Source organism: Pezoporus wallicus, unplaced genomic scaffold (genome assembly GCF_028554395.1).
Source record: "Pezoporus wallicus isolate ANWC-B61680 ecotype Strahan unplaced genomic scaffold, APGP_CSIRO_Pwel_v1 contig_3181, whole genome shotgun sequence".
Taxonomy (NCBI): Eukaryota; Metazoa; Chordata; class Aves; order Psittaciformes; family Psittacidae; genus Pezoporus; species Pezoporus wallicus.
The window spans coordinates 7507701-7534998 of NW_026641700.1; the positions used below are offsets into that span (position 1 = coordinate 7507701).

Here is a 27298-nt window from a genome sequence, read left to right on the forward strand (position 1 = left end):
ACGGGGCGCGCCCTATCCTTCTCCCGTCCCCTCACGCAACCCGCTCGGTGCGGGACGGCAGCTTCCGCCGCCCCCACGGCGAGGCGGCGCGGGTGTCCCCCGGCAGCAGCGGCGGCCGCAGAGGGCGGCCCGGGTGCCCTGCTCCTCCCGCTGCAGGCGGCCGCCGCCGGGGCAGCACAGCTGTTACAGAGCGGCGCTGGTCCCTCCTCCCAGCTGCGGCTGCCTCATCTCCCCCCACCCAGCCCGTCCCTCCCCTCCGCCGCTCCCGACGCTGCTGCTGCTGCTGCTGCCGCCGCCGCCACCACCACCACCTCCTCCTCCTCCCCACCCCCACCCTCTTTCTCGCTCCCCATCTCTCTCGCTCCGTCCCGTTCCCCCCTTGCCCCCGCCTTTCCCCGCCCTGCCGCCGCCGGCCCTGGCAGAGCAGGCACCGCAGGGGGATCTCGATGTAACACCATGACAGGCATCGCCGCCGCCTCCTTCTTCTCCAACGCCTGCAGGTTCGGGGGCTGCGGGCTTCACTTCCCAACCCTGGCAGAGCTTATCGAGCACATTGAGGACAACCACATCGGTAAGTGCCCGGCGGGGCCGGGGCAGGGGCCGCGGCAGGGCAGGACGGCGGGGGGCGTGGGGGCCGCGTGTTGCGGCGGCGGCGGCGCGGGGTGGGGGCGCACAAGGTGCAGCGGGAGCTGGGGCGCGGCGGCGGCCGCCAGGGGAGGGAGGTCGGCGGGCGAGGAGTGGCAGGAGCGGTCCTGCGGGCGACGTGGAGGGCTCCTCGGGGAGGCGGCGTGCGGCGCGGCGGCATGGGTGGGTGCGGGGGAGGCGTGCAGCTCGCCGGCCCTGGCGAAGGGGAGTTAGTTTGCATTGGCAGGAGGGAGTGCAGCAGCAGCCCGGAGGAGGCGGTGGAGGAGGGAGGAGGACGGGCACAGCACGCCGCCTGCTGCTTCCGCCCCGGCTCTGGCTGTCAGGGCTCCGGGGAGGGAGGGAGCCGCCGCCGCGGCAGCCATTCCGCTTCCTCCTCCTCCCGCCGCCGCCACTGCGTCCTGTCAGCGCTGTTGCTAGGTGTGGTGGGGAGGACGGGTCGCGCTCCGGCCGCACCGGCCGCCGCAGCGCGGGTGGCGCTTCTCGGCGGAGGGACGGCGTGAGGGAGGCCGGGGTCGGCGGCGCGGTGGGCGTGGAGAGAGGGTTCGGCGGGAGGCTAGGCTGGGCGGGCGGCCCGTGCCGCCGGTGCAGTGCCCGGGGCCGGCCGGGCGGGAGGCGAAAGCAGCCGCGCTGGGACCCGCTGCCGTTATCCGCGCAGCCCAGCCCAGGCCGCGGCTTGCGGTGCGGGCAGCGCTGCCCCAGATCATCACCTGTAGGCTCGGCCCGGCGCCCCCCGCTCCCTTCGAGCGCCCGTCCCGCCAGGGGCGCGGGACCGCCACCGGGCCTGGGGGGCAATGACTCGTCAGTGCCTTCCCGGCTAGGGCGCCTCATGGGCGGCGGGCGGGAGCGTGCGCAGGGGCCGCCGGGGCCGCCCTCGGCAGCGCGGGCGGCGCCCAGGGGAGGAGGGGGCGGTGCGCGGCTCCCGGCCGGCCGCGGGCGCCAGCTTTCCCTCTGCCCCCTCCGGCGGGACCGGCCTGCCCGCGCGCGGCCGGGCCTGAGGCGCTGAGCCGGGCAGGGTCTGTCAGACGGCACCGCCCCTCACAGCCCGGCTGCTAGCGAGGCATCGTGTCCCCCCCCGCCGGGCATGGCACCGCCGCTGGGCCGCGGCCGTCCCGGGGATTCGCTCTTCGGCATCGGCAGGTGTGCTGCCCTGGCTTCCAGGCCACTTACCCTCTCAAACTTCTCGATTGTCTCTCGTTGCTAATAAAATACAGTGGTTAAAGTGTCAAAAATTGAGCTAATTCTTTGAAGCAGTCCGAGTTTTAAAATCGGGTGGGAAATACAGAAGTTTTAAGTACCCAGAGACTGGAGACTCCTGTGTTTCGCTGGAAGTATGAGGAAACAACACACTGCTACAAAACAAGCTAGCGTGCATTTCAGTTTATTAAGTTTTAATATGCAGGCCTGAATACCTGAAAAAAATCTCTAAAGCTTAAATTGCAAGTGTAACATTACATTAATGTAGTGTTATAGGTCAGCAAGATGAAAGGTGTGGTTCTCATAATTATCGCGGTGCCTGGTATGAGGTAACAAAACCACATACCGCAAAACTCTGTAATTTATGACTCGACGTGGTGCAAGCATATTGTTGTGATATCGCTGGGGTTTTTCTGAATCTTGGGCTCCTAGCTTTTCTGATACCGGTTATCCACTCCATTCCACCAGAAAAGCTATGGGGCAATAGTTCCCAAAACAAAAGTTCACAAGTCATCTTGTGTGTCCCTCAAGTGCATTATCAGCCTTTAGATGCCACAGCCCACAGAGTGTCAGAAAAGATACAGGCAAGCCCATGTGGTCTCTGTGTTGCTGTTTGATCCCTGATCAGTGGTCCCGAGACTCCTCTGAGGAGAGGAAAACTTCATGCTGAAATACTGTAATGTCTTAAAAAAATGCATATTCTGTGGCCAGTATTCATTACTTTTTTTCCATGTCTCAAAGTTAAAGTATTACAGCTTAAACACACACATACATTTAACTGAGAATGTCATTTGCCAAGACCTGTATGGCACACAACTGGAACTTGGCATGTATGGTGCCACACATGTAGCCGATTGAGTGCAAACTGGAGACTGACACAAGGTTGCTCATGCTTCATCTTTAATATTTCACCTCAGTGTGATGACAGGTTAAACTTGACCTGCTTGCAAATACATGAAGTGGCAATGTTATTTGCTTGTACCAAACACTGGAAAAATCAGGGAGTGGTGACACTTGAGTATGGATCCCAGTTCTCACATGGATGCTCAGGTGCATGGTTTTGTGTGAGGGGCTCCCTACAGACCCTGAAGAATGAGAATCTATGAAAACTGACCATGTAAGCACTTGGCCAAAAGGTGATTAACGTTTCCAAAGACAGCTAGGAAATAATGGAGTAAATGTCTGAATAGGAGCTTAAGTTAGAATAACTTTTTCAGTAAGTCTGATGCAAACAGTGTTCAATTTTTTTCTGTCATAGAGGTCTAGAGATGTGCCCTGAAGTTTGTTGCTTTAAAAGTTGACTGTATTTTTTGGCTAACAGTAACATGCAGTATAAAAATATATTGCTTTGGCCATTCTGTGTGTGCTGCAGGAAAACAACTTGATTGAGTTACATTCCATTATTAGTTTAAACTGAAGCAGTTGATTGCTGGGGAGGGCGGTGGTTCAGCACAGATCACAAACTTGATGCTGCAAACAGCTTTGTGAGGAAAGGTGTATATGGCATGGGCTCTTCATGCTCTGGCTGCTGCAGTGCAGCAGTGGGTTAATACTGGCTCATATCATCAGTGGAGTGCTGGCAAGAATTTGGTTGTTCTTCAGAGCTATACTGTGTCTCTGAAAAATGTAGGAACAAATACTTACGCAGGGATCTTTCTTTGGTCAGCCTTGCACGTAAAACTTAACTTAGTATAAAGAAACACTGTTGGGGCATTCTGGGGACACAGTGTGTTTGGTTTCTGAGGGATTCTGTAGGTGCTTTCCTAATAACGCTGATGAATAATCAGCTGTTGGGTTCCTCTAACTTATTAGTGGCTGCCTGATAAATTGCCAGTTATTTAAGTATCAGTGCAGATAACTTGGGAGAGTTATGGCCATTGGATGAAATATTCAACTCTGAGGTGGTGCTATGTGCCCATCAGCATTTCAGCTGCTTTCTGGGTTTAGCATTTCTGTATTGAAGACTTGTAAAGAATTAGGCCAGTTCAGGAATACTGCTCTGGGGTCCTTCTTAAGGCCTTACTGGTGTCATCTGCAGTGAGATGCCATTCTGCAGGAGGAGCTCTTCTAAGAAGTCTGTAGCAATACTATCAAACTGTGTATGCATGTGTTCTGTAGCTCACAGCTGAAAATAGACATTAATTTTAAACTGCCTATTAGTAAATGTTTCTCTGAGGTTTTTCTAGCAGCATGTTGTCCAAGCAACCTGAAGAGCTGTTACCCTCTCTGCAATTGTATCAAGAAGTGGGGCTTTTAGCCTGCCCTGGTAGGCTGTCTCCCTGCCTCTTGGTTTTTTGGCTGCTCTAGTCCCTTGCAGGTAGTTTAGTTGACTAATGTCTCTAGTCTGGGAGCAAAAGGCCTAATTTAGTGCTCTTTGCTGGATTCACAGTGTAGAATGGAATGGACTTAATCCAGTCAGTTCCTCAGAGTACTGCCAAGAGAAGAGTTAAAAATGAGGACACACACACACAACACCAAGCCTGAACTGCTGAGTGTTCAGCTGTGGCAACATGGTAGATTTGATTGCATATCTGCAGTCCTGGTCGTGTCATCAGCTGTGATGTTAGAAATGGCACCTCTGGTTCTACAGTGCTTCTGAAATTGCATTAACTCTTAACTTGGTGTAAGTAATCTTCTGGGGCATTTTCAGCTGTTCATTGGAAGTCCAGAGGGTCACACACTTCAGTTTCTAGGGGCTTAGGGGAGCTTCCTCCACAATTATTTGATTCTTCTTCAATCTGCCCATAGTTGAACTGCATCCTTTAGAGTGGGGGTCAAGTAGCTCCTTAAAGCTAGTTGCCGATACTAAGTTTACTGTGATGCTGAAGAGCCAGTATTTAAACTTGGGAGATAAGATTTTGACAACACTTGGTGCATGATGAGTACTGACATGATGTGTGCACCTGTGTAGCTGTATGGCTTATTTGAGCCTCTTGTGAGACTCATCAAGCACTGGGGAAATGGGTGTCTGAAAAATTAACAGTGATGAACTCAAAGTGATGGAAGAGTGGATAGGAGGAGATACAGAAGATAAATCTGAAGACACCCTTACCTTAGTGGAGGTAGAGTTTGTTAATTTTGTTGCACTGAAACTGCTAGAAGAATTTGGAGGGGGAAAAAAAAATTCCATCCGCTTATATAGTAATTACACAAACTAAGATGGTTTACTGTTGAACGCCTCAACGTAACTTTGTAAGAAGTCCCGGTGTTGGATAGCTTCTAGCAAGGTATTTATGTAGTGTTGCTGTTAGAACTGGGAGTTGTGTATTTCCCATCAAAGTTGACCAATTCCCAAATACTAGGATGGGTCCCACAAACACAGAAGGTATTGGAGTCTGCAGTGTGGTGTGTAAAATGAGGATAAACAGTTGGAAGCCTTCTGTGTTGCTAAGGATGAGGATGAAGGACTACACACCAGCATTTATGGAAGGCCTAGCAAGCTAAAGTCTGTATGAAAGAGTTTGTTCGCTTAAAGCCAACCTCTTCAGAAGAATGTGAACATCATTTAAGTGGTTACTGTCATTTAGAATTTGCTGAATGTGTAATTTAACATTTGGAGCTGAGACTGGTGGTTTTGAAGAGGTGATAGATCTTAACTCAAGGCTTTTTACACTGAGAGTGAGTGATGTGGCAAATAGGTATATGGGATGGTGTTTGGAACAGGTGCAGACAGACTGTGCTTAGTTGCCAGTAATGTTCATAAACATGTGGTATTGCAAAATAAATGAACAGTGACGTGTATTTACCTCAGCAGGAGTACTAATTATCATTCATGGAAAGCAACTTTCTACATTTATGGCTACATTTATCTGAAGATCATCCTCTGCCCAGTACTTCTACAGCTGTGATTTTTGTTTATTGAAAATGCATTTCACAGTGATGTAGAAGGATGTTATATTCAAGGATATTGGTTATTCGCTATGCAGGTTGGTATGGTGAGGAAGGCTCTTCTATTTCATGAGGGCTTTTCTATAACATAATCTCTTTTGACTAACAGTGCTAATCCACGTTTTTTTCCCAACTTGAGCAGAGGAGGTTTTTGCATTATTTTCCAGTTCAAAGTCTGGTTTCCTTTCCTCTTTGGGTTTGAATTTAAACTGTGATAAAATATAAGTGCATATTAAAAAAAAATAATTTAGGTTATATTAATCATATGAAGGTAAATGGAGTTGACATTAAATTTTACCTAAATTTTGGTACTTCTGTGATGAGAAATTTGTTCTTCTTCTGAGGTTACCGAGCACATCAAGGCTAAGGCATAAAGTGTTGTAAGGATGTAAAGCTTAAGCGGTGTATTTTCTAGGAAGAAAGAGCTGAAAACAAACATCTGTGAACATTGCAAACTATTTTCCCTTTTAAGGCTGAAGGCCTCACATAAAGCCAGTAGGGATCTTTCCTTTTTCCTCTGCCAGCTTGGAGTGGCTTTGGGTGAGGCCTGTTGCAGGGCTGTGTCCCTACCATTAGCAGGGATTGCTCCTCCATGCACCAACAGACCTACACAAATATGAGTCAGAAAATGAAAACTGAAGAAACATCAGGTAACTTGTAGAAGTAGCATTATGCTTCACTTGCGTAGGGCACGCTTACCTTTTGGGGAAGAGGGGAATTTACAGTGATTATCACATCTACTTTCCAGGGCTGTGAAAGGATGTTTTCGTAGCTAACCTGCAGTTCTTATGGGATCAGGTGGCTGCCGGTCAAATGGATCTTTTTTTAACTTCATCATTTACTTGGGAATGTGAGAAGATCAGGAATCGTATAATAATGAAATAATTGGAGGAAGAAGTGATGCTAGAAGAGGAAGAAATACATTTGTTCAATCTGGACACAATCTTATCTACCATTCTTTGCTCTTAAAAATATAATGCAAATACAAACAGTTAATCAGAAATATTTTGTGCCAAGCTGCAGAATAATGCAAAATAAATAAGCACTGGGGTCCTGCTGCTTCCAGTGTACTCTCTGTTGCCCCTGAATGTTCCTTTTTTTCTGTCTTTATTTAGAATTCACGACTAAGCTTTGTTTCACTGAGAATTCATTTTATTTGTCTTTAGTAAGCACCAGTAATTAAAAATTCAGATGATAAGCATTTAAGTAAATAGCAGCTATATATACTGCTATATATAGCAGCTATATATACACAGAAAGGCAGAGGCAAAGATTTTTGTGTTAATTTGAAATGGCAGCAATTAGAGAATCAATTTGATAAATCAGCTGTTGTTTAACAAAAGAGAACCCTTGGTTTTAAGGGACTGTCTCAATTAATAATTTCACAATTAAACCACCAATTCCTGTTACAGCCTAATTCTATCTTGAGACTTTTGGAAATGCTTTGGGGGAGTACATACAGTTTATTACACTTTTCTGTAGTTAGAAGTGGCTGCAGCAATATTCTGATCCCTAGAATAGAATAAATATTGCAGTTTATAGTTTAATGATTTTGCTTTGCTGTTTAAATTTATGGGTTTTACCATGAATTCTTAGGAGGCTTCTTCCTAACTTTGTGCCACAATAAACAAGGGGAATGGATTTCTTCACTAGTGATGCTGATGACACTGCGGTGCTGTTTGTGTCTCTGATGAGTACCCAGGGTGGAGTGCATTACTATTGTGCAGTTTCATTTAAGGCACGTTAAAGAATGAATTGACAGGTGTTAGTTATATAGGAGCAAGTCCAGAGGAGGGCCCGGAGGATGATCAGGGGGCTGGAACACCTCCCATATGAAACCAGGCTGAGAAAGCTAGGGCTGTTCAGCCTGGAGAAGAGAAGGCTGTGTGGAGACCTCATAGCAGCCTTCCAGTATCTGAAGGGGACCTATAGGGATGCTGGGGAGGGACTTTTCAGCAAGGACTGTAGTGATAGGATAAAGGGTGATGGGTTCAAACTTGAACAGGGAAGATTTAGGTTAGGTAGAAGGAAGAAGTTCTTTACTGTGAGGGTGGTGAGGCACTGGAACAGGCTGGCCAGGGAGGTTGTGAACGCTCCATCCCTGGAGGTGTTCAAGGCCAGGTTGGGCAGGGCCTGTGTTACAAAGGATGGAGTAGACAAAGAAGATTTTATCAGTTCAAGGGAAAAAATTGAGTGGGATTTTGAATCCGAGCTGGTCAGTTCTTTATGGCCAAAAAAATTTAATTGTGGATGAATTATGAAACATTTCTTCTGATTTTTGAGAAAGATTTCACTGCATGCTGATAGAGCCCATCTCAGTTTTAGGAGTCTTTTGTGAAAAGCTGAACACTTCCATTTTGAAATGTTGGCATTGCTGAAATTCCTTCAATGAATTATTTATGTATTAATAATTCAGAAAATATTTGGACATTTCTGAGATTTCTCTGCCCTCCCCCACCCAACTACTTTGTCAGACTTGAGTAAGCTGCAGATGTTACTGTTATTTTTGAAAATTACTTCTTTTCCCCCACATATTTTGACAGTAAATATTCATTGAACAAAACCAGAACTGCTGAATATCAGTCAAAGGAGAAATGGATGTAAAGTATCGCTTATTTCTTCAGCAGTGTGTAGTGTAGTCACCATCTTACTTTCCAATGGAAGCAAGTGGAGCTGTAAGCCAGAAATCGGGAGGTAGTACATTCAAGATGCAAGAGATCCGACTTCAGTGCTATATGGGATTGGTATGGGTACATGAATGTGAACTCAGTCCCATATGTGGTAGATGACAGTGACATTCAGTGAAGAAAAGAACACTGTATCATTATTTCAGTCATCTGTTTTGGTGCAGTGCTGCTGTGTATCCTCACCAGAGTGTGTGTGTCTGTCTGTTAGTGTTATGGGAATGACCTCAAAATTAATTTAAAGGCTTCATGTAGATTCAGATGCTTGCTGGCAGGTGAAAGCCATGTACCAAATTATTGAGGTCTAACCTTGTTTCCTTTGTATTCAGATCAAAGGACTGACATTGATCCAAGTAAATTTGGTGACAAACTATGGAAGTTTACATGTTTTTCTAGCAATCTGTTGGAGAAGCATTGCGACTTCTGTAGCTTGCTGAATAGAATAGAGTGTCTGATACCTTGCAGGCATCACTGATGGTTGTATTGGGTTAACAGCGCGATATCAGAATTGTTAAGGTCCACTCCTGAGCCTTTCCCCCTTTCTGTGCTATCACTGCTGCAGACTTTTTGCTCCCCTTCTACAAATCCACCCTTCCCACATCAGCACACTCATTCAATGAGTCAGGAAGCTCTTGTCTACTCAGGCTGGGGATTATTTATCTGAATGCAGAGTACCATGGATGTGGCGGGGTGGACCAGGCAGTTGACAGCTTCAGTAACAGTAACAGTCACTAAAAAGTGGTAAGAACTATTATAGTACTTGCAGGGAAAAGGAAACTAAAAGGTGTAGTTGCACAGCCTTCCAAGGGGGAAATAAGATGATCTTCTTAAGATGGGTCTTCTGTAGTTATGAGTGCTCTGCACTCCTGGGAAGATGCGGGGCAAGGTAGTGGTGTGGTTGTGGAGAGTGGCAAGATAATGTTCCTTGAGTTATTTTGTACGTACTTCCATTTCACAGGACTATGCAAGGGGGTCTTCCTTTTCCCAGGCTCAGTGTAAGCACTTGGTGTACTTCAGAGAGACTTTCTAGTGGTGCTGGAGGACTCTTTCCACACAGTCCTAGCATTGGTAATAACTGCATTTTCCTTACACCTCAAAAAATCTCTTAAACTGACTAAATACTCCGGAACTATGGGAGCTCTTACAGATGGGAAGTGCTGATACTGAAGCTGTATCAGTCTTTGTACTTTATCTAAAGCAGTTGTGCTTAACAGTGGTTAGGGATATTGGTTTCTGCCTTAGGGCAGTTATCCAGACAATTAGCTACCTGTATCTAACATCTTGTTTTCGTTTCAGCTATACAGAATAACCCTTCTTGCTAGTAAGTTTTATTTGTGAGATTATGAAGAGCCTGTCTTCAGAACAAATAATGCCCAGTTACCTTGGGGCACTTGCTCGGGGCTCTCAATAGACCTGACTCAGCATGGAGAGAAAGTCTGTGCTGGACACCATGATCTGGAATGTAGTTATATGCTGAGCAGTTTTAATGGCTTGCTCAACCTGCTTCCAGACCCAGGGTAAATACCAAGAGGCTGTTGAGGTATGCAACAATAATTGGATGCCCAGGATGGGGAAAAGGTATTTGTTGCTGTTTCATGTTACATATTTTTGGTTGCATTCTTGTGTTTCAGTATTAAGTGGTTAGACTTTAATGAAATAAATAAATAAAAAGCCTTTAAACAGCTTTTACCTGGTGAGTTTTATTACTGTAGCAGTTTTCATATCTCTTAGTTAGAAATCACTGTGAACGGGGAGAAATTCTGTACCCGCTTTTGCTGTACCTGAACTGTACATATGACCTCAAATGCATTTCAGATATTGAAACAAATATAATACAAATTAATGTTCTGGAGATACACTGGGTTAATTGAGAGCTGCATTATTTTTTCTCAATGGTGACATGACTTTCCTTTCTTTCCTCTTTTGAATAAGTGCAGTTCCTGTAGCAGCATCACCGTAACTCTACATTATTCCACTGACCTCTGAAATGTGAGGGGTGTACAACCAGTGACCCCTTCTGTTCTTGCTACCAGCACAGTGTGCCAGCTACAGGATTGCTTACTGCCACCAAGTGTTCTGGAAACGAAGGAATGCCTTTTCCCTCACCCGGCATGTATGGAAGCCATAGCATTTGCATTTGGAAACCAAATTCCCTCACTCTGCCCCCCAAACCTCAACTCCTTAATACTTGGAAAGGAATTGAATTTTGCCTACAGTAGTATAAGTGGCTGCTGAAGATACTTGGTACCTTCTGAATTCCAGTTTGAACCCAAATACATAACTTTGCAATTACTTGTTCTGTAGTAGCAGGTGTGTGTAAATACTGAAGGTGTGTTGGTTACTTGCTTATAAACTAGTGACGGTGTGTGGCTAGAACCATGGCATGGAATTGAGCGTACAGTTTTTTAGAAAGTGTTGTTAACTAATGTGGTGTAATGATGTAAAATTTACTATGCAGTTATTGTATTCCATTAGAGTTGTTGTATTGATAATTAGGAGCAGTAATTCATGCCATCTTTCTGCATGTGTAATTTTAAAACATTAATTGTAATTGAAGACCAAGTAAATGTTTCCTGCAGAAGCCTGCAGAGATGCGGGTGGTTAGGGCAAGAAGTGAGAACTAAGAGTGATGTTTAGGAAGAGCCATGTGTTTACTTTGGTTTTGGCAAATTGACACAAGATAGTAAACTGCAGAGGTAAGAAGAAAAAAGACCCTCAAGTAACTGTTCCAGGATATTGCTGTGTGGGATTAGTCATCCTTTCATGACTGAAAAAACAACATGCGAACTGGGGGGTGGAATTAATTCACTTTTTTACGTGTCCATATTGACCTGTGGGACAAAGATGACCCTTAAGATCTTTCTTTGTTCTGTTCTGTCCTAGCCTAGCTTCCTAAACCAGGAGAATTCAACTCCCCTCATCACCTGCCACCTTTCTTCTTATCCACTGATCCCTGGCTAGTGGTGGAAAGAAAGGGATTATAAATTCCATACCTACCTGTCCGTGGAGGAAACTCTGGCAGTGTTCAGCTTTTGTTAACAGTTAATGTTCAGCAGAGCATTCTGCTACACGTACACACAGGCCACAGTCTTTATTTTTGGGTGCCCCAAAGGGGTTTGCCCTTTGCATAATAAATATCCACCTAGAAAGGTGTTACTCCTGTATTCTGTGGTAGAATTGGTGGGTACTGGTTTAGGCTTTTTAGGAAAATCAGAAATTGCCTTCTGATGTGTTACTGCTTTGAAAACAGTAATCTCCAGCCAGAGTCTGCTGGCCTGCTGCTGACCCTTTGGGCTGCTCCTTCTGTTCTCCTGCAGCTCCACAGGTGAGTGGTTTATTGGAGCCTTTCTGTCAGAGCTGCTGCTCCTCTGTCCTGCAGCCACTGAGCCTCAAAGCTGCCTTTTCTTGTGAATGCTGATGGTTCTAGTTTATTTCTTTTTGATGCTTAGTAGGGTATGTGTGGCTTAGGAATTGGATAGTTAACACGAGCACAGTAGTATGGTACACTGTGTGCTTATGTTGTTTAGGCCCCTGCGGTAGTAAGCTAACCATATAAATACAAAAGGTGCGTTCTCTTCTGTCTTTCAAACTGAAAAACTAAGGCTGAAGCACCAGGTTTCAGGGTTGAGGAGACATGGATTTGCACGTATTGGCTCCGTACTTTACTAATGTCTGGTATCTTTTTCCTAATTTTCATTCTCTTCCTTTTAGAGAAAACAAAGCAGAGTATAGTGAGGAGTGAAGATGAAGAAATCTGAAGTGAGGAAGAAAAGGAAAGGAGTTTGAAAGACTAAGGGATCTGGTTTTTTTCAGTGAGGTCTTTAGCAGGATGTTTTGGTTGGTCTTTTAGATCTCAGAAGCTGAGCTGAGTAAAAGCCATGGGTTTTCCTTGCTCTTCAGAGACATCCTTCATTCAGGACCAAGTATACAGGGCACCTGCTTTCTCCTGACTCACTTTGGGGTTGGATGCTTGGGGTTGTCCATGTAGTCCACTTGAGGCATGTCCTGGATGGGATTTAGAGCTCCTAATGGATGTCAAAAGTATCCTCAGTACACTGCCCGCAAAGTCCTTATCTAATTTACCTTGAAAACCTCGTATTTATTAAACACCTCCTTATTTCAGATAATTTCTGTAGGTTGTTATAGGTACCTTTTCAAGTTGTGTCAGTTCCTCCTAGTATTTTGAATTTCCCTCCTCTGAGGGTGACCTGTCATGGTGCTGGTTTTAACTCGTTTTATGTAGATCACACTCCTGAAGAGCAGCATTAATGATCTGGATGTACGTAACTCCCCTCCATATTTCCATTTTGATGCAGACATTATGTATATGAAACTTAAAGCTTTCTGCTTGGCTTTGCAGCTCAGGATGCTGAACTGAATGCTCAGTCCCAAGGGCAGGATTCAAAGCGCTGGTTCTCAGTTACTGACTGTGTATGTTGAAGCCCTCCTAGTGAAGCTGTCTCCTCAGATAGGACGTATCCTCTTCCTGTTCTTCCAAGAATACAGTAGACTTTCTCTTAAGGTCAGTTTTAGAGGTATGTGGTTTGAAGTCTTTGGATTCATTAACATTGGGCTGGTGGCCCCTCCCTCCTAAACAAATACTGTCTTGTTGCTGTCGTAGCAAAACTGCTATTTTTTTCTTTATTTTCCTCTTCTTTCTTTTTCTTCCTCTTTCCCCTCCCAGTGGCTCCACAGCAGAACAGATCTCTTTTCAAAATCGTAAGGGCCTTCCTTTCTGGGTACCCTTTGGTTACTTTCTACCTTGTTGTCAGGCTTAGAACAGACTTCTTAAAAATAGCCTCTCTGGTAGGCTGCCTGCAGCTAATTTTGAGACTTTCTGTGGAGCTTCTCTCCTGACTTGTACACTGATTTACCAACCATGAGCCCATGGCAGCTTCCCACCTTTGAACCTCTGGAGTTAAGCAGTTGCACATCTTCCATGATGGCAGTTTTTAGAATCCAGTAGGCATGGCTAATGACAAGCACTCAAGAAAGCAAAGTTGTTAGTTTGTTGTTTTGAGTTTGGTCTTTTTTACTAAGAGCAGAGCATAAACATGAAGACCCCTTACCAGAAGGTTTCATGTTTGTATTTGGGTAGATACAAATCTGATTTGGATTCCTTTCCAAGATAGACTTCTGTCCCACAAGCATCTAAGACAGGAAATTGTCTGTGTCCCATTTTAAAACAATACACCAAGTTGGACTGCTCTATATTGTGTATTTTGAGCCCCAGAATGTCTTACCACATGGTAAAGGAAATCTGCTTTCTCTGTTGGTATCCCGGCTGTGGAGTACCCTATTTTGTTGATCATTAGGTAGATGGATTTGAAGTTTCACAGTCTTCCTATTTCCTTGCTGTCTGCTAGTTGATGCTGTGGTGTCATGGCTGTGCAGTAGGACCTGGAACAGGATTCCTACACAAAACAGCTAGTGAGTCATCATGTCCTAAGCAGTATGAGTTTATCTGGGCAGAACAGCATATTACCACTTCTGGTTGAGCATATATCCATATAGTTTGACAAAACAGGAGCTTGTCTGTATGCTGTCTCATAGACTTATCACATGCTGGCTGGCACTGAGACACGTGCATTGTTTGGTGCCGCTGGTTGTATAAGTGATTGCTGGACTCTGCATCCCAGAGAAAAGCACAACTGTGATACTGCTCTGTTTGTAACACTCTGACTGTCATATATCCATAAATACACTCTTGAGTTTTCTTTACTTTGAGAAGGGAGAGCTAGTGATTTGGGGGATGACAACACTTAGCCTAGTTTTTGCATAACCAGCATAAGATATTGTCTAGAGGGGTTGATATTTAGGATGTGCTGAGCTGTTTACTCTCTGAAAACTGATGATCTTTTGTGGTGTCTCTTTTGGTACTGAGTCCTTTTAAAACTGATAATATGTGGTTTAGTTAAAGCTGATCAATTGTTACATGGAAAACTTGTAATACTTACACTGAGTAAACCAAGCTTGGCATCTCTTCCTACCTGACGGCCTGAAGAAAGAGAAGACGTGGTGTTGAGAAGCAGATCTGTGTAGAGACAGATCCGTTCTCCCTTCTTGGATGCTTTCTCTGGAGATGCTTCATGGGTCGGCACAGAGCTGTTTCTCTGCTGCAGTGCAGATTTGAGAACACTGCATTTCTAGTGATTTGATGGACTTCTTAATATAGAAGGAGCTTGTTTAGCTGTAATTTTGTTTCTGTTGCTTAGGATGTGTGGTAATATGAAAGACATCCAGTAACGATGATGTGACCTTGCAAGAATGGCTTGAATAACACATTGGCTGGCCTGGGGAGATGCAGACTTTAGCAGATATCTTGGTTGGAGCAGAACAGAGAAAAGCCTGTATGTTTGCCTGCCACCAAAATGTAGTAATAATGAGATGTTCATCAGTTGTGTTCAAGTGCTCAGGTAACTGCAGTGATGGTCGGAGTTTGAGGAGTTAGATAAACGGCATAGTGGCTTGCAGTATTCTAATGTTTGTTTGGGGCTTGGGTTGATTGTGGGCATTTCCTGTGTTGAGAAGGAGCAAGTTCATACAGGTTTTGTGATCTGCAGGTCTTAGGCTAAGTGAGTGCATGTATGTGGTTGGCTGATTTTTATCAGTTCCAGTTTTGAGGGAGCAGTTTATACAGAGGTCTTCTGATGAGGAGTGAAGATCGTCAGATAAATACAGTCTTTTCCTGCTGATGGACACTTGTCAGCTTAACGATAATGTTTTGAACTGAATAGAGGAAAATTAAGCCAGTGCTTCTTGTTTCCTGAGCATAGGTAATCAGCATTGCTGCACTCCATGGCTAGCTGTGATTACCAGGTGTTGGGATTAAGTTTTCCTCTTCAGCGTATATCTAGTGTTCCCAAGGAACCGAAAGTGCCAAAGATGACTTCTAAAAATCACTGATGCCTTACCACTAGATAAGCATTTCTGCATTGTTTCTGACTTCCATGTTCTCTTCTCTGCACCCAGCTTTGATGATAGCTGATCTGGACTAAGGATTTGGAGTCTGTATTTTTATTTTCGATTTCCCACTGCTTTAGCTGACTGTAAGTGAACAGATAAAGCATTGCCTGTGAGAGATAGCTGGCACTTTTGTGTATATATATCTGGATCACAGAGGAAACAAGTCTGTTTATTTGCATATTTTTGTCTTTTTGTAACTCTGAGCCAGCATTACTGGTGCACATTCTATCTGGTGGGTTTAGGAAAATAGGAAGGCCCTTTGAAAAGCAGATTGGTGTAAGATACAGAATATTTTTTTTCTACCCAGTGCTAATAGGTCTGGGGTTTTATAAGCTTGTATGTTACTTGTTTTGCCATCTCATCTCCCTTCATGGCTCTTTCATTTGGTGTAATAGATCTTGAACTTCTCCTTCAGCAGTAATACTGTAAAAAAGAAAAGAATAAACTGCCAGTTCTGTGTGGTAGTGGTGTTGGGTGCTGCATTTGGGGGTGTGGAAGTTCTGGGGTTTTTTGAAAGCTCTGCCACCTTCCCCTCTTTTGTCAAATCTTTCAAACGGTCTTAAAGCTGGTGAACGTCCTTATTCTCAGCTTTCCTGCATCTGGCCATGTCACTGTAGAAGTAAAAATGTTCTGGATCTTGGTCTGATTCATGAGCATTGACCTTGATAAAGGTGGGAGGAGGAAGGGGAATACTTCATTATGAAAGAAAATGTTTGAGCTCCTCAGTAATAAAGTAAACATACCTTGCACTTAAGCAGGAAAAGTGCTGGTGGATAACAATGGTGGAATTATAGTTCAGTTGATTGACTGCAATAATCAGCATTAATGTTGGCAATGTGTCTTTTCCATTTAGAAGTGAGTGCAAGGATTACATGGCTCAGCAAACTGCAGAGGAGAAGAACCAACCTGGAGAGGTGGAACCAGTCCTGGGCTGGTGGCAGGGCTGGGTCCTGTCCTTCTTACAGGAGTTGTTGTGAGATGCCAGGGAGGTGTGTGGGCAGGAAGGATTTGTGCACTGAGGACACAACGAGCTAATCTGCACCTCTCAACAGCAAAACTTCTGGATGATCCGTGACCTTTCAGATTGCACATGAATGATTTCTCTGCTGAAATGATCCCAGTGAGATGTTGGGAGACGTATGCTCATTAATAAGCCTATACATAAATATATAAAACCAAACATACACATGCATGAAGGATGTTTACATTTTGTTTGTCTACATGTAAATATGTTACATGTAAGTAGATATTTTGGTTTTGTTTTGGGTAGGAAACTGGAGCTCACATTCCCTTTCAAGGAGGCACAGTCACAGAATTTAAAATGCGTTTTATTCCTTCTAGAGTAGATAAATACCTTCTGTTTCTGATTTTATGTTTTTAAAACAGGTATTTACAATAACTATACTGCTGCCATTGTTTTTCTGTGTCACACAACTCGTGCTGCTGAGGCTTTGATAACCGTCTCCTCTCATTTGATTGCAAACACAAGTGAGGTGAACACTAAATATATATCCCAGCACCCAAGTATTTTAACTTGTAAGCTTCCTGTTGTGCTTGTGAGCTTTTACTTCAGAGCAGTGTCTGTGAGACCATTTTTGAGTCCAGCATTTATTAAGTCCTCCAAGGACGTACTGTTTCTAATGTTCTACTTGTTTCTTGTTGTCTTCTGAATATTCTGTTTTTATGTTTCTGTGTTGCTGATCTTTTTCTTTCTTTTTCGATTTTCCTAATCTAGAGTTCAGCTGGTTAGAGCTTTCGATGTGGCAAATTTTGAACAACTTTACATCATCTGACTACAGTAGGACTTAATGACTCTCTTACATGTTCTTACTTGTAGCTGCATGGATTTGGCAATAATTCATTGACTTTTTGACACTGGTAACTAGAAGCTGCTGTAAGATGTGTGTTAGTAGTACTTGGACCTGGCTTGAAAAAAATAAAAGTCCTACCCTGGAGGAGATGAAGAGTATGAGAGTGAACTTATCAGCAATGTAGAAGACCAGCAGAGTATTGTGTGTAAAAGCTACTGAGACTGGCAGAGTAGGCAGGGGTATGCTGAATACAGCGACAAACAATTTCAGGGCTGATCGTGGGTTCTCGGAGTGCAGAAAGGGCTGTCAGCTGGATGTCAGTGAAGATAAACCACTTCTCTCTCTGCCTCTGTTTTGTTTTCTGTGAAGTGACGGGATCTCACACTTCCATTATGTGCTTGAAAGCCCTCAGAAGATGAGGGAGAGTGGAGACCCTAAGTGTTAAGAAGGTTCTGTTTCAGAGTCTCTTACTGGAGTTGGAGGAATACTTTATCCCTTTTAATGATTGACAGTTATATTTTACTTTTGGTTGAGTAACAAATGCTTGTAGGTCACCGTTCCTGAGCAACAGACAGCCACAGATGTGGGTCTTATTATTTTTGTTTTCTTCTCTTAAATCTAGAGAGGTTTGCCTGCAAGGTAAAAGATGAAAAAGCTTACCAGGGTCATTTATAAAAATGTGTGTGCTTATAATCCAGTTTTTATATAAACTCTAGTTGTGGCCTTCCTCAGGCCTTGTCACTCCTTTCACATGAGTGCTCATGTCCAAAGACCAAAGAAGGTAGCGTGAGAATAGCACTACCATTATTGTATTTACCTCCCAGATGAGAACAGGATTTTCTTTTGATTCTGTTGGCTGTAGGTGCTTAAAATGGGATTCTTTCCTGCTATAGCTCATTTAAGAGAGTTAGGAACTTGCATTAATATTTTGCAGTCTTTTAATTTTTCCTCCCTCCATTGAGTTTGCTGCTCCCTACCCTTAGCTGCTCTTGCATTGGTCTGTTCTTAATTCTTTTGTGCCTCGGATTGTGCCTTGTTCTGCACAGGACTGAACGAGATCTGGATCATCAACGCGCACAGGTAATTGTGTCTCATAATCCTGTTTATAAGCATTTTGGCTTCTGTTTTAAAACACATTCTGATACTGCTTCCCATTAAGAATACAAAGTGTTAAAAACTTAGTTTTCTGTAATGTTTGCAACTCTTACTCAAATTTCCTGTCTAAAACTGGGCTAGCTCTCTTTTATAGCTTTTTATAGCTTCTTTTTATAGCTTTCCTCTTTGCTATTTTAGCATCAAGCTTACCACGTTTCTGTACTCTTATCTGTTGCATACGAAGCTCAAGGAGGAACATTTAACTTGGCCTTTAAGAGCGTGATGAGTGGTAATACAGCCTTTTTTCAAATCAACTTTGGCATCTGTCCTTGTTGTAAGTATACTGAATGGAATGCTGGCACTAAGCAGTTATATGTACAGCTGTGGACTTCAGGTGTGTTTTATTCAAAATAAAGCTGTTTTTCTGTAAGTTGGGGCATTCTGATTTTCTTGAAACCAGGGACCCTTGTGCATCATGTGGTTTGACTAAGTGTACTCTCAGCTTCTGGGAGTCCTCACAACAGCTCGCCTGAGGCTGAACAACTCCTTTGAGACTATTGCCAGGAGGCTGTTTCTCTCTGTTAAGGTCTTTGTACAGAAGTAATTGTAGGTTCTGTCTGCATTGAACTAATTTCTGCTGATTTTTATGTTTCAGATGTTTAAAATCTTCATCTCTGGAACTTTCTTGGCAGTGGTAGTCCATATGGTGTGGGATAACTCTTTGTGCATGTCTTGCCTTTGTTTTGTTTACATAGTTTTCTTCTGTAGCAAATGTTTCTCATGTTACTTGTAAATCCGCCTTTTCTCCAAGAAGTTTGTATGCTGCATAAGTCAGTTATTTTAGTTCCCAACTGCAAATGTCCTGCTGGTTCAACCACTACTGCTTTATCTCGTTTAGTTGCTGTCATGGGTAGGAGCTCTGAACTCATTGTGTCGTGATCTTGAGGTGAGAGTGCAGTTAGCTCATGATCTTTCAACACAGAGCTGTCATGTTACACTGATGGTATTAATGGAATATCATGCAGTCAATGATGTAGGCCTTTCAGATTTTTTCTTTAAGGTTCCATCTAAAAAAAAGTTTGGAAAAAATCTGCTTGTTAGCCATCTATTCAGAGAGGGTCACGAGATCAAAGAGTGTTTTGTTGTGTGTTTAATTACAGTACCATATGGTCAAATAAAGTTACTTTTTCAGTGCAGTGGATTGTTGGAACCCAGTGTGACCTTTGCTTTCAGACTGCAGAAATTAGTTGAAAGAATGTATTAATAAGGAGAGAACAGTATTAATTTTCATGTGTATACACTACACTAAAAGGGTTTCTGGAAAACTTCCAAACAAAAATGGAGTATCTCAGGGTTTTCACAAAAGTTTGTGTTACTCTCCTCATTTCTCCTACCATAAGCTAGATTTGAATGGGGTAGCAAATACGTGGCATAAGGGTGAAGGATCAGTGAAGGCCTAGAGCTCCTGCTGCCTCAGGCTTTGCTTAAGAAGACCAGCTCGTATGTGATAAGGATGCACCTCCAGATATGAGCTATATCTTTGAAACTGGACTCTGGCTTATCCTTTGGTGGCGTGTGTAAGACTAAGCAGTGGGGGAGCAGGCAGGAGTTGGCATGGAAGGATGAAGTATTCATGTGTGTCATCCTGCTCTTCCCTCCCTTACCAGGTCAAGCCCAGAACTCACTTTCATCTCTGTCCCAGACCCATGATTTTGAGGTGGGACTGGCTTTCTGAGAAGGGAACGATTTCTGCTATTGTAAACAGCAGTTGTAAACATCTGCGGTTGTAAACATATTGCTGATCACACTTTCTCAATGCTCACCTGTTGTGCTCACTGATTTCTTTAAAAGTCTTCTACTTCAGCTTTTAGGACCTGGCATTGCTAAAGTTTGCTGCCCCGGGCTGTAGAGGGGAAGGGATTATGACCTGTCTAAAATACTGAAAGTAGCAACTCTTAACCTGGGATGGAAAAGATAATCTTCAAGAGGTTTGTAATAACTACATTAGACAAGTGTGCGGTGGAGGAATAAAGTGCTTCTGCTTTTCTTTAAAAACGTAGCACCATAAAACATTAGAAGATGGCTGATGTGTGTTAAAATATCTGGTTTGCACTGATGTAGCTGATGCTGCGCGAATCCTGATAGTGTAAATGTGCTGGACTAGGACGTGTGTCTCGGTGAGCTATCAAGGCACCTGCCTGCATCAGTACGGAAGGTAAAATCTTCCCTGTTGCCAAGAGCAAGCCTTTGTAATGTCTGTGGATATATATCTTCGTTTTGAGCCTAGCGTCCTTGAGATGATTAAGAAGGAAGGGTGAATATAATATTCTCCCCTGAAGAGATTAATTCTGAGTTCTTGCTTTGTGCTGAAGATAAATTGCATCTGTTCCCAGCTTCCTGTTGACTCTTGGTTAACTAGTGGTAAATCAGCCTGGTGTAATGTATATAATATAAAACAATGTATTTTAATGCCTTTATTGTGGAATGCTGCAATAAGAGTATCTGTTTTAAGGGTGCTTTGAAGTATCCTCTCTTTGTTTTCTGCAAAAATTAATGTGGGCCTGAGTGAATGCATACCCAAGTAAGGTGTTTGAATCCCAGAGTTGAAGAACTGTGCAACGAACAAACTTTTACACTTTGGGAATAATGTATATTCGTTTCCCCCTCCGCTTCCTCTTGCTTTTTTTTTCATGCAACAATTTCAGCTAAAAGAGAAAAGAAAGCTTGCAAGCTGTCGGTGGCTACATGGTATTAGAAGCTTTACAGTCTCCCTTGTACTATATGTATTTCCTGTAATTGGCAAGTTCAGTGACTAAGAAATAAGACAGAATTTTTCACTCTGTTTTTGCTAGCGACACAAGGTTTATGGCATTCAGATACAGCTCATGTGTTGCACTTTTAAACTGTTGGAATTTTGCATGCAATCCAAAAGGCTTTATGTTTTTGTCTGTTTTGCTCTTAAACAAAGCGGGAAGGAAGGAGATGATGGAGGTGATTCTTTATCCAATTTCCATTTCCTTCTGTCTTTAGAAGGTTTGTAATAATGTTGCTGTGTACATGCAAATGATGTTAATCAGGAGATTTTCATATCAGCTTTGTCAACGTTTACATTCACTTTACACATTGAATTTGCATTTGAAAAGGCCTGTTATAATCAACATTTAAGGGATAACATAGTCAAATTTACATTTGATTGAGTAGAAATGTTAAGTGATTTTAGCTGAGCTGTTGCTAGGAAACAAGCCAATGTTTTCGTATTATATTTTTTTTTCTTAATCTATACTGTGTTTCTATGTAATTGGCAGTTCATCTGGTGACAGGAGAACACCAACACTCCAACAGTATAACTCATGTCTTTACTACATTCTAGATGCATAGTTTTCTTACTCGTCAGAACTTAAGGTGAAGTTCTGGAGAAATATGCCTGTAAATGGTCTAAATGTCACCCATGACTACTTTGTGTGTGTGTGTGATCATGGGGAGGATCAATTGTTTGACTTGTTTGAAAAAACACATAAATTCTGGATGTTTTTATGAACAGCTGTCATCTTGCAAGCACGCTAACTCATTTTCTTTTTTCATGGTTGATGTTTATAATGTTAGTCACCATTCAAAGAACATCACACAGCTGTCCAAGGATTGAGCTGAGTTTTATGTATGACTCCTCAAGGTTTGTGTAGTACAGTTCTTGTCCTCATCGTGTTGATAATTTTCATGTCTGTGTTATTTTCGTTAAAGTGGGCAAAACGAAGTGTAGCTGCAAAAGGAAATCTGATTTTGGGTATGCTCTGGCTGTTGGTTGTATGTCTCTTGGAACTTGTAGGAGGACTGTCATTTTGCAGCAGTGTTCATCTGGCAAAAATACTAATCAAAGGGAAGAACAGTTCCTATTCATATAAGTCCCGGAGCATTTCAAGTGCATTATCTGTGTGGTGCATATAAATCTGGTGATCCCTTGAAACTTGGTACAGGGCAGTTGAAGGAATGTGGCTCTTTACAAGGCCAAATAGAGACACTCTTGCCTCCCCATCCCACCGAACCAGACAGAATACTGTTTTCCAGTAGATGTGCTATGCTGCTTGCTCCGTGAACCCCAAGTCAGAGGCTAGTGGTATGGCAAAGAAAGCAGCTATTACACCCGCACTGAGGCTTCACAAGCATCCTTGGGCACACAAACTTCCGCAGACCTGGGAAGAGGGCTGCACTGATGATATCCCTTTTTAATCCCTTCCAAAAGCAGTGGTAATTCTCATCTTTCCACCTTCATGATCAATTGGAGTGGGCAGATGGGCTTCTACCTTGTGTGCAGAACTAAAAGGATTTAAATCCGTGTGATGTGTAAACCTTGTGGCATTCTGGCCAGGGTAGGAGTTTTTGCTGGCTTTAATCATACTGACAGTAGTTTTGGGGCTACTATTATTGTAACACTACATAAACAGTACAGGCATTCCAGATCCATGCTGCAGGAAAGACCACAGTTTCCTTATATTTTTATGTTCTCCCAGCGGTATGGGCTGCATTCCTCAGATTCTGAGTAATCCATGCGTGTGCAAAATATGTATTATAAAATCTGATCAGGCAGGGTCTACCATCACAGTGGAGCAGATGTGGGTTTCCTTCAGCTTGTAGCACCTGTTGTATTCCTTCCTGGAAAATACTAATAAAAGTAGCTTTTTCTCACTGCTCTTTTATCTTGATAAAAAAGGGAAAAAAATGGCCTTTGTGGTGCAGTGCGATTGGAAAGAAAGCTCAAACAGCTCATTCTCACTTGCATACTCCTGATTTTCATGTGTTGGTAGCTGTGAACATAGGGGTTTTCAGTGGCTTTTGGAGCCTCTGACTCTAGGAAGAAAGGCATACAAGCTATGTAGATTGAGCCCCACTGTGGAGCAGCTGAGAGCTGCATTTATGGAGGGAACATGGATTAACTTGGTGGAAGAAGGTGGGTAAAGAATAAAGGAGGACCCTATCTGCGTGTCAACAGAAAGTTCTTGTTCATACAACACGAATAGGAAGAACAAAACAATGATCATGTGGCGAATGAAGATGCACAAAACACGTTCTTACCTGATCAATTCTGTATGCTAAACTTTTATTCTGGGTGCTGGAGTGAATTTTTTGTCATACTTGAATTTGTCTGTTGCCCACCCCTTTTCTGGGAAGGGGGAGGGTAACCTAAAGATAAACGCACAAATGCAGCTCGTGTTACCCTCCTTTTCTGTCTAAAGATTTCTTGACCTAGCAGTCTCTTTAAGTAGGTGGACTTACCTGTTCACTGCTCAGTTTTCAGTATTAGTAATAAAGTATCCTTGTGCTTTCTTTTTTCTTTATTTGTTTTAGTTGATCTCAGTACCATCTCTGGATCTCTGTATAGTTCTTTTCCTCGGTATACAGCAGTAGTACTTACCTACTCTTTTGTTCACTGTGCTTCATCTTAAGGAAGGAAGCCCAGGACGTGGTAAGTCTTCTCAGTTGTGCTGATCCTTCAGTTGTTTCCTAGGTGCATATTACTATGTGCTTGTAGAGCCATTCATTTTACTTGCTCCTTTGTTTTAGCTTCAGAGAATTCTCCTTGCTGTTCCTCTATCTTACAAATTAGCTTCCATTGCTATAGTTAGTACTGAGCTTGCTTAGCGTCAAACGATGGTGATGGATTTACTTTCTCCCTGTGCTCGCTATATGGTTGTTTTCATTATGTTATATTCCTAGGTGTTTGTACGTACCTCCTTCATGGGAGTTCTCAGTGATGGTACCATTGTCAGCCTCTGCCAGGTAGAAGCTTGCATGATTTTATTAAGGCTAATTTCTTTGTGGGTGTCTTTCTGCAGAATGAGTAAAAAACACAGCAGCAGCGGGCAGCCAAAGGGGACTCCTAATACACCTGAAAAAACTACCTAGGTTCTTGAACGTTTACTTGCAGTGATCAGGTTTTTAAGAGTCATGACTTCCTGCATTTATTATAACAGCAGTTAGAATGTGGGAGAAGCAATTTTATGTTTTTTATGAGCATGCAATCTTTGTATCTATGTCATCTGTGTATTCTTTTGTGTTAAGTCTCTTTGCAGGAGGTAAGCATGATTGCGTAGCCCTAAAAGCAGATACTCATCCTTCTTGGTGATAGATTAACTGTCAACAGCAATTTAAATGTATTATGGAACTGTGTACAGCTTGAGATGTCCAGTGTATTTCACTTGAAAGTCAGACATAGGTACTGAGAATAGGCGCAAAAAAGGAGGGAGGAGGGGACAGAAAAAGGGCTTTTTTTTTTTCTTCTGTCCTCTTTTCACAATGTAACAAAATACTGTTCATCAGTTTTTTGCTGTATTCAAACATTGATGGATATTTGGGTTTGGCTCCCTAAGTTATTATTTAAAACTTAGCTTTTCCAGCTTCAGTCAGAAGTGAGTTCACCAACTTAATGTATAGATGCGTGTGTGTCTTATGACATATCATAAAGTCAGCATCATTTTATTTGTTTCTTTGTAGGAGCTCTAATTATAGTCTGAACTATTATTAGGGGACGGCTGAGCTGGTTGCTGAACTTGATTTTGCCAAATTATTACTTATGTCATGCTCTTACTGTATTGCCAAGAGAGTGATTTTTTGGCACCCTGGTATGAAAATGGTTATCTAACAGTATTTTTTTATCCAGTTTCTGAATGAGGCTGTCTGAAGGCATTCTGTAGAGGTGAAAGTGTATGTGTAAGGAGACAGAACTGTGTTTTCATACCCATCTAGCAAAAAAGGCAGCCTTTCCAGTTACTTGCTGTTTTGGGAGCTGTGGCCACTCTCACACAAGGGCTGATGCCTCTTCTACCTCTGTGTCAGTGGAGAGGGACAGTTCCCTGTCCCTCCTGCCTTGCTGAGGTGCTTGAGTTGCACAGTTGGGCCTGACATGTGAAAGGGTGGAAGAAGTGTGATGTGTGATAGAGAGGGAATGGCAAATTCATTCACACAACCTTTATCTCTGTAAATGCAATAGGTACTGTCCAGAGCTTGAGAGAGGGCGTTGTGCTCTGTGATTCCATGGCTGGAGGCCCTGACATGGTGTCCAGTTAAGGATGATGATTACTTGAAGGAGTGGAAGGTTTGTTGGTACCATGGCAAAGGCATGCAGAGGTGGAGCCTTGTCCAGCAGCTTGTCTCATGCATATCCATCTGGATTCTGAACTTCTGGGCTTTAATGCGTATCACTGTGCTACGACACAAAATTACCTCTTGCCTTAAAACTTACCTCTCCATCCTCTTGATGTCTGCACCTGGGGCTGCCTTTTGCCGCTGATTCTGAATGCAAAAGCAGAATCCCAGACCCAAGGGACTTTGTTGGTACTTTTAATTCTGATGTTTCTGCACTCATCTGGGTTGTCATTGAGAAAGGCCACTGCGCATTGCACCTAGAACATCAAAGCCCTGCATTTCAACCTTTTCCAACAGCATGTACACCTTTTTTTATTGCAGGATGATGATGTTGTTTGATTTTGGGTTTGTTTTGTGGGATGAGGGATTTTTTGGGGAGTTGTTCTCTGGGGTTTTCGATTGTTCTTTTTTATTTTAAGCTACTGCAGAATGTTGCCAGCAGAAATCTGTCGGGTTTGGCACCATTTATTCCTAGGTGTAAAAAAAAAAAAAGCAAGTTCCCTGTAAGTCTGGGGAGGTGAAGAGTCTGCCTTCCTGTTGGGTACCTGCCCTCTCTGTCAGTGAGATGTTTCAGGCAGAAACTGGTATTTTTATGTCTTTTAAATACAACACAAACTCTTCCTTTTTTGCAGCCCACAGTATTTAGTCTGTACTGATCTGTAAGCGCATTCTCACCCTGCAGCATATGGTGCTGAAGCTGCCACTTGACACTTCGTAGGCAGCATCAGAACTTTGGGGAGGTGGGGAAGGGGATGGAGGTGAGTCCTTTTTACAGCAAAGCATGTTTAAAACAAATGCTTTTAAAGGGGAGAAGCTAGCCTTCTGATTTCTGCTCCTGACATTACTGCTCTGACACCCTGACTTAGAAGGGCACTGAACTAAAATGTGACAGCAAACTGATGTTCTTGTGGACAAGATTTTCATATTCAGTTCGCTCTCGAGTAGTACAATCGTACAATCATAGAATGAGTTGGGTTGGAAGGGGCCTTGAAGACCATCCAGTTCCAACCCCCTGCCATGGACAGGGACACCTTCCACTAGACCAGGTTGCTCCAAGCCCTGTCCAGCCTGGCCTGGAACACTGCCAGGGATGGGGCAGCCACAGCTTCTCTGGGCAACCTGTGCAGTGTAATCACCCTCCTCACAGGAAACAATTCCTTATATCCCATCTCAGCCTTCCCTGTGTCAGTTTAAAGCCATTCCCCCTTGTCCTGTGAGATGCTTCGTGAAAAGCCCCTTTCCAGGTTTCCTGTAAGTCTCCTTTAGGCACTGGAAGCTGCTCTTAAGTTCTCCCTGGAGCCTCCTCTTCTCCAGGCTGACACGGTCCATCTCCCCTGAGGAACCTGCCCGTGCCTACGTGCGTCGCTGTGCCCAGCTGCCCCTTCCTTTTCAGCGGTGACGTTTGATGGGCACTGATCAGGAGTGCTTGGTTCCCATCTCCTGCGTTGGATTTGACGCGTTATTCTCTTCCACCCGAACGCAGGTTGGGGTGATTCCCCTTTACCCCGCTGCCCTACCGTTACTTCCCGAGGCCGCCGGTGCTGCGGGGGGCGGCGGGAGCCCCCTCGTGGTGAACGGTGGCAGCGTCGCCTGGCACCGACGCCCGGGTGAGGCTCCCCCTGCGGTCCCAGCGCTGGCGCTCACCCCCGTCCTGCCCGGGTGTGTGTGTGTGTGTGTGTGTGTGTGTTCGGTAAGCCAGCATTTACCTGTTGTTTCCAATAATTCGGGTTTGCTCTCTTGGCTTCGTCACATTCGTGACACGCTGGTGAAGGAAAACATCGTTAAGCCACCTGGAGATTTATTCCCTTTGCTTTCCATACAGACTGGTTTTACAAAGCAGGAGTGTGTAATTTCTTTGCCTCAGAATGCCCGTTATAT

At 43.7% G+C, this 27298-nt stretch overlaps 1 protein-coding gene across 1 annotated transcript in view; it reads left to right on the plus strand.

Moving 5' to 3' along the window:
- Positions 1-210: 210 nt before the first annotated feature.
- The window catches only part of JAZF1 (JAZF zinc finger 1), a 189285-nt gene continuing 162197 nt past the window's right edge, over positions 211-27298 (plus strand). Inside the window, exon 1 of the mRNA XM_057424868.1 lies at positions 211-571. Coding sequence (XP_057280851.1) covers positions 457-571 — 115 coding nt within the window. The 5' untranslated portion in view covers positions 211-456. The remainder of the gene's footprint in view (positions 572-27298) is intronic.